Source organism: Cebus imitator, unplaced genomic scaffold (genome assembly GCF_001604975.1).
Source record: "Cebus imitator isolate Cc_AM_T3 unplaced genomic scaffold, Cebus_imitator-1.0 Scaffold461, whole genome shotgun sequence".
NCBI lineage: Eukaryota > Metazoa > Chordata > Mammalia > Primates > Cebidae > Cebus > Cebus imitator.
Window position 1 is genome coordinate 863,908 of NW_016107776.1, and position 11,781 is coordinate 875,688.

The window sequence follows — 11,781 nt, forward strand, 5'->3', positions numbered from 1 at the left end:
TATTTTTAGTAGAGATGGGGTTTCTTCATGTTGGTCAGGCTGTTCTCAAACTCCGGACTACAGGTGATCCACCCAGCGCAGCCTCCCAAAGTGCTGGGATTACAGGTGTGAGCCACCTAGCCTGGCCTACAATGGAATATTATTCAGCATTAAAAAGATGGGGAATTCTGACACATGCTACCACATGGATAAGCATTCTGCTTAGTGAAATAAACCAGACTCAGACAGACAAATACCATGATTCCACTTACATGAGGTACCTAGAGTAGTCAAATTCATGGAGACAGAAAGTAGAATCACCTGGGCACAGTGGCTCACATCTGGCATCCCAGCATGGAGGCCAAGGCTGGAGGATTGTTTGAGCCCAGGAGTTTGAGGGTAGCCTGGGTAACATAGTGAGATCCTGTCACTACAAAAAAATTAATAGAAAAAAAATTAAAATAAGCTGGGTGTGGTGGCATGCACTAGATGTGGTTCCAGCTATTCAGGAGGCTAAGGCGGGAGGATCAGTTAAGTCTGCCGTGAGCCATAGTCATGGCACTGCACTTCAGCCTGGGGACAGAGCAAGACCCTGACTCAAGGAAAAAAAAAGAAAGAATGGTGGTTGCCAAGGCCTGGGGGAAGCAGGAATCAAAAGTGAATCTTTAGAAACTTACAGTAATTTGGCATTGCTGTAACCTCCACACATGGCTACAGAACCAGTCCTTGTCCTGGTGAGCTCTTAGGGTCTTGTGTGTGTTGTGTCCTGCTTCTGTGCAGGAGGACCACGTGGCAGTCCAGCAGACTGCACATTTTTAAAAACTAGGTCTCCTCGGGTAGTTTGAGGAGCTCCAACCTAGAAAAGTGGTCCCATAGTTGAAAAAAAAAAAATATGTGTGTAATATTATACCAGTACATAGAAGTAAATGGAAAATGTCACCGGAATACTTATCTTTACTAATTGCAGTATATTCTGGTATTTCTAGTGTTCTGTCTTCCAATTCTTTTTTTTTCTTTTTTTTTTTTTTTTGAGACAGTTTCGCTCTGTCGCCAGGCGCCAGGCTGGAGTGCAGTGGCGCGATCTGGGCTCACTGCAACCTCCACCTCCTGGATTCAAACAATTCTCCTGCCTCAGCCTCCTGAGTAGCTGGGACTACAGGTGCGTGCCACCATGCCCAGCTTATTTTTGTATTTTTTTTTTTTTTTTTTAGTAGAGATGGGGTTTCACCATGTTGGCCAGGATAGTCTTGATTTCTTGACCTCGTGACCCGCCTGCCTTGGCCTCCCAAAGTGCTGGGATTACAGGTGTGAGCCACCGCGCCCGGCCCAATTCTTTTCTTTTCAGTTCTGCTTACAGCCCGGTTGGTTTTATGACCCACTGATTGGCTGTGGCCTGCAATATGAAAAGTATAGTGAAGCATGAGCCGAGCCCTAGGAGACATGTTTGAATGTTCATAGTAGGGTCATTAACATAGCAAAATGATTGGGAACAGGCCAGATGCTGAGTGGATAAATGGAAGTATATATCCACACAATGACAGATCCTTGTCTATTCAAAACTTATGATACTTTTAAAAGCAGATATGACCCTGCTTAGGGTTTTTTTTTTTTTTTTTTTTTTTTTTTTTTTTTTAATGGAGGAACTATCCAGACTGTTTAAAATGATGGTAAAAGCAAGACATACTGGCTGGGTGTGGTGGCTCATGCCTGTAATCCCAGCACTTTGGGAGGCTGAAGCAGGCAGATCACAAGATCAGGAGTTCAAGACCAGCCTGGCCAACATAGTGAAACCCCGTCTCTACTAAAAATACAAAAATTAGCCTGGTATGTTGACACACACCTACTGTCCCAGCTACTTGGGAGGCTGAGGCAGGAGAATCACTTGAACCCGGGAGGCGGAGGTTATGGTGAGCCAAGATCGCGCCATTGCACTCCAGCCTGGGTGACAGCGCGAAGACTCCATCTCAAAAAAAAAAAAAGCAAGACATTTTAGATAAAAGCAAAGAAGCTGAAATGATGCAGGAAAAAGTAGATAGCACCACTTTTAATTTCTATCCTTCTGGACATTTTTTATGTGCGTTTTTTATATATGCAAGGTCATCTTAGACACAAGCAACATGACTGGTTTTAAAATTTTTTTCCTGTTAGTTGCATAGTATACCATTGTATAGCTATAAATTTATATGTAAACAAATATAATTCAGCTGCATTTTGAGTATACAGACAGTCCCTGACCATGGTTCTAGAATTTTTCAACTTTATGATGATGCAGACATGATATACCTTCAGCCATATTTTGAATACCTATACAACCATTCTGTTTTTTATCTTCAGTACCGTATTCAATAAATTACATGAGTTATTCAACATTTTATTACAAAATCTTTTTATTGGATGGTTTAAGGCAGGCTGCACTGTCATGTCTGGTAAGTTAGGAGTATGAATGCATTTTCAACTGAGGATGGGTCTATGGGACTTGGTTTCATCGTAAGTCAAGGAGCATCTGTATACTAGTATTAGTGACATTGGTATGAGGATTCTTAGAATTTTCTCATTGGGTACTTAGCTAGTTATTTTCTTACAATAAATTTCCAAGGCTAAGCGCGGTGGCTCCCGTCTGTAATCCCGGCTCTTTGGGTGGCTGAGGTGGGCAGATCACCTGAGGTCAGGACTTTGAGACCAGCCAGGCCAACATGGTGAAACCCCATCTCTACAATACAAAAATTAGCCAGGCATGGTGGTGCACACCTATAGTCCCAGCTACTTGGGATGCTGAGGCAGGAGAATTGCTTGAACCCAGGAGGTGAAGGTTGCAGTGAGCTGAGATTGTGCCACTGCACTCGAGCTTGGGTGATAGAGCAAGAGTCTAAAAATTAATAAAATAAACGATAAAGTTCCAGAAGTAGTGAACTTTCTGGGTTAAATGTTGTTGGTGTCTTTTGCAGTTTGCTATATAACTACCTTGTCTAATTTTAACCACATCTGGAGAACAGCATCTCTTCAGCGATGGGCACAGGGCAGCCTATCCCCTATGACATTGTTGTCACAGCAAGAAGTGCAGCTGTGGGTTGTGTCACAGGTGTGAATGATGTGTCGTTCGTAGGAGCCAGTAGAGCTAGAGTAACATGGGCAGTGACGCTCCAGTGCTGCCAGGAAACCACCCAACTGATTTCTCTGTTTGCCCCACAGATCTACGAACTGCGTGTGATGGAGACCAAACCCGACAAGGCAGTGTCCATCATTGAATGTGACATGAATGTGAGTGGCTCTGTCAAGTTACAGTGAGCTTGGGCCCTGGAAGGATGGGCAGTTGGTGACCACTGCAGGCCAGGGCGTCAGGAGGGCATCAAACAGCCCTTGGGACTCTTTGGGTAAAGAGGAGGAGGATGCTGTCAGAACATCATTAGGAAACTGTGACCAATCTATCTACAGGCCGGTTGGGGCAACAGAGTTTGCTGCCAGTGCTGCCATGGTCTGCTCTGACCTGTTGAGGAGTGAATATTCTTAAGAGCTAAGAAAGTGTACTCAGCCTTCTGAGTAGGAATAAAGTGCTGATGCACACCGCATCCTGGTTGTATTACTAGGGAATACTGCTGAGCAAAAAAGGCCAATCCCCAAAAGTTACTTCATTATACAGCTAGTGCTCGACTTACGACCACAGTCGGGACTGCGGACCGGTCGGAACACGATTTGGTTGTAAGTTGAGTAGGCTATATGTACAGTTGAAATGGTGCACGCGGAGATGGTAGTGCTGCCGGAAGCTGGTCCGCACTGTCGTACGCCCAGCAGGGCAACGTTTGCGCTGCCAGACACGGAGCAGTTGTGGCTAGCGATTGTGGTCGTAAAGTCGAATGGTCGTAAGTTGCATAGGTGGTAAGTCGATCAATACCTGTATAGCGTCCTTGAAGTAACAGAACTTTAGAAATGGAAGACAGACTAGTGGTTGCCAGGGGTTAGGGCTGGCAGAGGGGGCTGGGAGACAGCTGGGTATTGCTATAAAAAGACAACATGGGCAATCCTAGTGGTAGTGAAACCGTTCCACATCTCAACTGTGGTGCATACATGGCCCTACACAGTGATTACATTGTATAGAACTAAAAATACACATAAAAACATGTAAAACTGGGGAAATCTGAATAAGAATGGTGGGTTGTGCCAGTGTTGATATCCTAGCAGCAAAACTTTAATTTTGTAAGATGCTACCGCTGGGAAAACTGTGCAAGTGTACAAGGCATCTTTCTGTATTATTTTTTACAACTACATGTGAATCTACAGTTGTCTCAATTAAAAACAAAAAAGATAAAGCCAAAGGTGGCCATGTCTCAATATTTTACTTTTAAAATCCTGGAAACACAGGTGGACTTTGACGCTCCCCTGGGCTACAAAGAACCTGAAAGACAATCCCAGCATGAGGAGTCGACAGTAAGTGTTATCCCCAGTGTCCTTTGCTCTCCTGCTGCATGCTGCTTTGTGAGTTTCTGGCAGCAGCTCATGGGTGGCCTCTGCTAGTGTTGGTGTAGTCATGACTTCTGCTTCCCTTCCAGCCATGCTTCTGGGGGACATCCTAGCCTGGGGGGTGGGGGTGGCGGGAGGGAAGCTGGGTGTCCCTGCTGAGGAGCTCACCTGTTTTTCTTTCTCTCCCTGTCAGGAAGGTGAAGCTGACCACAGTGGCTATGCTGGAGAGCTGGGCTTCCGTGTGAGTACCAGACCACTTGTCTTATGTTGCCGTGTCCTCTGTGCCTTGGAATTAGGATACTCACTCAAGCTTTTCTCCGTGTTGCTCGATGAACATCATCAGGGGCTGGGTCTCTGGGTACCTGTGCACATGCAAATCTGCCACTTGCTCAGTTACCAAACCCTTTTATATCCACTCTCTGGGAATCTTCCCAACAGCTCCATAAGGCAGCCCAGCTTTTTAAGAATTTCTAACCTACTGAAGAGTTTAAATAGTACAGTAGACATATACTCTTCCCTTAGGTTCACCAAATAATACATTTGCTTTCTCTCTCTTGTAAATCATGTTTCCTTTTTTCTTTGACTGTACCATGTAGGTTGCAAACATGACCCTTAGCATAACCACTGGCAAGGCTCCCTGGGAAATAGGTGGAGGTGGCAGGAGGTGCCAGATGGCAGCAGAGGGCAGAATGATGGGAAGCTGAGCTATGGGGCAGTCACAATAGTGGCCTTGGCCCACCCATACAGCTTTAACTGGGTGGCCCTGCAGAGGCAGGGGTGAAGCCTTTCAAACCAACACTGACTGCTGGCTGCTCTTGGCCAGGTGGCTCTCTTCAGCTCATGGGTGCCCCCGAGGAACTGGGCAGAGTTCTCAGCTGCCAGCACCCCAGTAGCTGAGGGGTGAGGGCTTCAGTCCTGAGGGGTTTTGTGCAGCACTCCTAGCTCACATCCCTACAGTGATCTCCGAGCAAAGGACACATCTGTGCTCACTGTTGGGCTCATTATATGACTCTCCTGCTTCCTGTCTAGGCCTTCTCGGGCTCCGGCAATAGACTGGATGGAAAGAAGAAAGGGGTGGAGCCCAGCCCCTCCCCAATCAAACCAGGAGATATTAAAAGGTGGGTCTGTCCTGGCTCTGCTCAGGTGCTTTGTCGTTGTCCAAGAAGGATCTGTGCCACCCTCCTGGGATCAGACAGCTTCACCCTAGTTCTCGAGACAAAGCCTGGGTCAGCAGGCTCCCAGAGGACTAAAACCATTACCTGCTTTCGTTGGTGGGTGGGAGCATAACGTGTCCCTCCTTCCATACACTGCCACTCCCAGTACCACTGTGGTCCAGCCTCTCTCCATACCTCCAGTTCAGCCTCTTCTTGCCCCCAGTGGCTTTCCTAAGATGTGCATCTGATCAGATCTGTCTCCTACTCAAAACCTTTCTCGTCTCTATTTATGATCTGCTTGGTTTTCGTGTTTTGTGACTTTGAATTATTTTTTATTTATTTATTTTTTGAGACAGAGTTTCGCTCTTGTTACCCAGGCTGGAGTGCAATGGCGCGATCTCGGCTCACTGCAACCTCCGCCTCCTGGGTTCAGGCAATTCTCCTGCCTCAGCCTCCTGAGTAGCTGGGACTACAGACATGCGCCACCATGCCCAGCTAATTTTTTGTATTTTTAGTAGAGATGGGGTTTCACCATGTTGACCAGGATGGTCTCGATCTCTTGACCTTGTGATCCACCCACCTCGGCCTCCCAAAGTGCTGGGATTACAGGCTTGAGCCACCGCGCCCGGCCTACTTTGAATTATTAATCAGGTCACATCATCTCAGTTCCCCTGACAGTTTCCTGAAGCGCTACCTCTGTTGCTGGGTCTATGGACCTACAGCAGACCCTTCCTCTGGTGGTCGTCATGGCAGGGGCAGGCCTGAGGTGTGTCAGTTGTCTATTATATGTGTGAAATCAGAAGAATACTGGAGTAAGAGTTTTACTGCCTCAGGGGGTTCTGTGAAGCTCAGGACAGAGACAGTGAGGTCTTCCCAATTCTTCAGATGACCCCTCTCCATAGGCAGGTCCAGAGCCTAAAGTCCCTGGCCTTATACCCAATGTTGATATCAACCAGGAACCCAGTTATCTTCTTCCCTCCTGGGAGGATGCCAGGAAGCACCAAAGGGTCCAGGTGGGGTACAGCACCATGTTTTCTGCATTCCTTTGGACTGTGAAAAATGAATTTTAGTCGTTTTTTCCTGGAAATAACATTTCTCTTTGTCTCTCTTCTTACAGAGGAATTCCCAATTATGAGTTTAAACTTGGTAAGATAACTTTCATCAGAAATTCACGTCCCCTTGTCAAAAAGGTTGAAGAGGTGAGTGTATTTCCTTGGTTGGTAATGAGAAGTTTTATTTGCTAGTGATGACAAAGGTTCTTGCCATTCTGAGTAGGGGTGTGTATTATCCATTTTCACGCTGCTGATAAAAACATACCCGAGACTGGGCAATTTACAAAAGAAAGAGGTTTAATGGACTTACAGTTCCACATGGCTGGGGAGGCCTTACAATCATGGCAGAAGGCAAGGAGGAGTAAGTCATGTCTTACATGGATGGTGGCAGCCAGAGAGAGCTTGTGCAGGGAAACACCTCCTTGTAAAACCGTCAGATCACTATCACAAGAACAGCATGGGAAAGACCCACCTTCATGACTCAATTACCTCCCACTGGGTCCCTCCCATAAGACATGGGAATTCAGGATGAAATTTGGGTGGGGACACAGCCAAACCACATCAGGATGTCTGTTATGTTTTCCCTTTCCTGGGGTCCCTCTGCTCCCTGGTGTCCTGTTTTTTGTTTTTTGTTTTTTTTTTTTTTCCTGTAGAGATGGTGTGGGATGTATGAAAGAGGACTTGCAGCATGGGGGTCAGGAGCTCTGTCTTGCTCTAGAGCCAACTTCAGGCTCTTATCGCAGAACTGTGTGGCCTGGGTGGGCTTCATCTTCCAACTTGAACTTCAAATATAGGCAGCACCTTCTAGCTGAGCAGAGTGGCAGAGGGACAGAGGACGGCAAGGGCTGAGCATCCTGTAGACATGGGCACTTTGCGGGCGTGCAGCCAGGCCCAGCAACTAGAATGCAGTCACCGCTGTGTGATGGGGATTTCTAGAAAACCAGTGCTTCAGACCCATTGGTTTCCTGGTTCCTTTTCTCAAAGGATTGGACCCTTGAGGATCCAGGAGTAGGGCAGAGGACCATTTGCTACATAGGACCTATCCCTATCCCATCCTTATTACTAAACTCTTCTTTCTAGCACTTGGGGTGTTTGAGAACAGAGACCACTGTGCAGTTTGTACACCTTGTCCTACTCACAACCACTTCTGGGCTCTGTTCAAATTGACACATCACTGGGACCTTCCAGGCTCAGAGGAGCTAACGTAGTGGCCAATCAGACCTCATCCTCCAGCTCCTCCTTCAGGCACTGTCCAGGCTTCACCAGCTACAAGCTGCCTTTCTCACTAAAAGCCAGTACCTGATTCAGACCTAAGGCCTCATCATGGAACATCTTCCAGGCTGACTGTGACCCAACTGTTGCAAATTTACAGAAGGTGGGAAAGGCTGGTGGACACAGCAGGCCCGTTTGACCATAAATATGTATTTAAGAAGTTTATGTTTAAAGATGGGATTGAAAACATATTAGCTGTCCTTCATACTGCAGCCCCACTAAGGCTATGGCAAAATATCATGAGGTAAGATCAACGAAGAGGAGGCAACGAAAAGGCTTTGGAAGCCAGGGTAACTTAGTAAACCATAGAAAGTCTAGAAGCAGCTCTCTGTAGATTGTATGTAGATTGTAGAATTCTCAAAAGGTACCTCTGGAAATAAGGAACTAAAGACAGACTTCTGTTACTAAGCAGTTAGAACTGCATTATCCTCTTTCCCCACCCAGAAGGCTGAGGCTCTACTTCTGGAAAAGGCATCACAGTAGGTCTCTAGACTACTACCTCTGAAGTGAAGGCCACAGTCAGAAACCTTCCCATTTCAACATTAAATAATAGAGGAGTTGTGGGAAGAACAACCAGAGAAACCAAAGGAGCAGAAATCATCAGGGAAATAGTTTTCCCAAAGATGGGCACAAGTTTGCAGATTTGAAGGGTCCAGTGAGTTCTAGCAAAATGAATAAAAATAGCCCCACTTTGAGGCAAAGAAAGATCTTAAAGCTTCTGAAGAGGAACAGAGGCATCACCACGGATCAAGGACATCATTAGCCAGGTACCATGGCTCATGCCTGTAATCCCAACACTTTGGGAAGATGAGGCAGGAAGATCATTTGAGCCCAGAAGTTTGAGACCAGCCTGGGCAATATAGGGAGACGCCGTCTCTACAGAAAATTTTAAAAATTAGCTGAGCATGGTGGCACAAACCTTTAGTCTCAGCTACTTCGAGGCTGGGTTGGGAGCATCACTTGAGCCTGGGTGGAGGCTGCTGTGAGCTGAGATACCACCATTGCACTCCAGCCTGGGTAACACTAAGACCTTGTCTCCCAAAAACAGAGACTTCGTCTTAGCAGGACATATAGAGGAAACTAGAAGATAGTGGAGCAATATCCTCAAGATTCTGAGGGGATATTTTTTCCAAACTAAAATTCTGTACCAGCTCTTAGGAGCTGGATTGTGTCCCTCCAGTGTTTCTGTGTTGAAGCCCAGTAACTCAGATAGGGCCATTGAAAGAAGCAGTTAAGTTAAAATGAGACTATAAGAGTTGGCTGTAATTCAATCTGGTGTCCTTTTAAGAAGAGGAAATTTGGACACAGGAAGGACCATGTGAGGACAGAGCAAGAAGACATCCATCTGCAAGTCAAGGAAAAATGCCTCAGAGGAAACCAAACTTGCTGACACCTTGCTCTTTCACTTCTAGCCTCCAAAACTATGAGCAATAAATTTCTGTTTTTTGAGCACCCTATCTGTAGCATTTTATATTGCAGCCCTAGCAGAATAACATACCAACCAGCCTATCAATGAAATATAGAGTAGAAAAAAGGATCTCACAAGATACTCTTCATGCATCTTTTCTCAGGAAGCTCCTAGAAGTTGTCCCTCACTAAAATGAAAGAATAAGGTAGAAATAAGAAAGTCATAGAATCCAGGAAATAAGGAGCCCCCACTACCATGCACGGCACCTAAAGAAAGGCCAGTCCAGGTACAGCAGGGTGAAGGCCCAGGAGACACAGCTTTGTCAAAACAGATGAACTCCATGTGATGCAGGCTGTGATTGAATGTATAGAGAAAGAAGCCAAACACAGTTATTGACACCAGGATAAATGGAAGGCTGTGCAGCAGAGGAAGACTAAATGCAGCTGTGACTCAAATTTACATGAATGTCACCACATAAATACTAAACGGTGTTCTACTCCAGGTATGACATGCAGTTGGTGGGGAGTCAGGTGCAGGGATGTGTTTTGAACATTGCAGAATCGACTTCTTCCTAGGGAAAAGTCAAGATAATTCCTCAGACCGACTAGCAACAAAAGCATGTGAAAAAAATATGTGCTGTTTTTAAAGTCTTGGAAAAAAGCAAGTCCTCTTTCTGTTGTTGGAAGAATAGCTTAGTAAAATGTTTCTGAGGGCTGGTTGGTCTCTATATGTTAAAAGCATTAAAAATGTGTACTCGCCGGGCACGGTGGCTCAAGCCTGTAATCCCAGCACTTTGGGAGGCCGAGGCGGGTGGATCACGAGGTCAAGAGATCGAGACCATCCTGGTCAACATGGTGAAACCCCGTCTCTACTAAAAATACAAAAAATTAGCTGGGCATGGTGGCACGTGCCTGTAATCCCAGCTACTCAGGAGGCTGAGGCAGGAGAATTGCCTGAACCCAGGAGGCGGAGGTTGCGGTGAGCCGAGATCGCGCCATTGCACTCCAGCCTGGGTAACAAGAGTGAAACTCTGCCTCAAAAAAAAAAAAAAAAATGTGTACACACTTTGACCCAGGAATTTGAACTCTTAAAAAAAAATCAGAGCTGTATGCAAACACATTAAGCTGCTTACCACAGCAATGTCCACTGGTAGAAAACTGGCTGTCTTACGTGATGGAATTCTTTTCTACAGAATTCAGCTCTGTAGCCTTGGGAGTATACTAGATAGGGAAGTTCATTGGCATGAGACTTCAGAATTAAGTGGGAAAACAGTTTCTATAAGCATGTACAGAAAAGTGACCTGATATGTTGTCTTTGGGTGGTGAACTTACAATCTTTTTTTTTTTTTTGGGGGCAGGGTCTTGCCCTGTTGCTTTGCCATCTGGGCTGGAGTGCAGTGGCATAATCATAGCTCACTACAGCCCTGGCTCAAACCATCCTCCCGTCTCAGCTTCCCAAGTAGCTGGGACCATAGGCACATATCACACCCAGCTATTTTTGGTAGAGATGGGGTCTCACTATGTTGCCCAGGCTGGTCTTGAACTCCTGGGTTCAAGCAGTCCTCCCACCTTGGCCTCCCAAAGTGCTGGGATTGCAGGTGTCAGCTGCTGTGCCTAGCCTGAGACATTTCTTATGAGTAATGTGGATGGTACATGAGTCCACAGAGTAAGGTATTTATTGTAAACCTCCAGGGAGTTTCTGAAAATAGTATCTTCTCTTCATACCTAGGATGAAGCTGGAGGCAGATTCGTCGCTTTCTCTGGAGAAGGACAGTCATTGCGTAAAAAGGGAAGAAAGCCCTAAGTGAGGACTGTTGGCTGATTGGAAAATAATAAAAGAATCAATTTGCAACATCTTGGCTTTTAGTTACTGGCACTGGCAGGGACGAGCCTCATCAGAGAATGCTGTTACTTAAGATTTATATAGAGTTACCTAAGAATTACCAAGTTTGACTTGGAAGTGGAGCAGCAGGACTTTGTAGTTCTATGCTTGATTCGGAGGAAAAAGAAGGAGCTGTCCCTGAGGGCCTATAGGCAGCTGCCTCCTTACCTCTTCATACTTTTGAACTTGAGGGGGACTCCCACTGCCTCGGTAGGAGCAATTCTGAGTCCCCAATTCTGTCAAAACCAATGGTGGTGATTGAATTGTCTAACATGAAGTGTTCTTTCTCTTTCTTCACTTTTCTTTTCCTAGGTCAGTTGCATAGGTGTCAGTCTTTGGCCTAAAAAAGGGTTTAAATAGACATGTGTTCTATAAATAGTGGCTGTGCCACTACTGTGACTTCAATTTAAGTATTTGACAAAGAATGTTTCTATTTTTATTTTACATATTTTTTTTTCAAAAGCACCACTTCTCAGCTGGGCGCAGTGGCTCAAGCCTGTAATCCCAGCACTTTGGGAGGCCGAGGCGGGTGGATCACGAGGTCAAGAGATCGAGACCATCCTGGTCAACATGGTGAAAC

At 45.8% G+C, this 11,781-nt stretch overlaps 1 protein-coding gene across 2 annotated transcripts in view; it reads left to right on the forward strand.

Moving 5' to 3' along the window:
• Positions 1-11,173, forward strand: part of UFD1 (ubiquitin recognition factor in ER associated degradation 1) — a 29,811-nt gene extending 18,638 nt beyond the window's left edge. Inside the window, exons 7-12 of one of the 2 annotated variants that reach the window (XM_017512078.2) lie at positions 3,169-3,237; positions 4,336-4,401; positions 4,628-4,675; positions 5,464-5,552; positions 6,706-6,787; positions 11,049-11,173. In XM_017512078.2, coding sequence (XP_017367567.1) covers positions 3,169-3,237; positions 4,336-4,401; positions 4,628-4,675; positions 5,464-5,552; positions 6,706-6,787; positions 11,049-11,123 — 429 coding nt within the window. In that variant the 3' untranslated portion in view covers positions 11,124-11,173. The remainder of the gene's footprint in view (positions 1-3,168; positions 3,238-4,335; positions 4,402-4,627; positions 4,676-5,463; positions 5,553-6,705; positions 6,788-11,048) is intronic. The other variant, XM_017512080.2, reaches the window with a different exon arrangement.
• Positions 11,174-11,781: the final 608 nt, after the last annotated feature.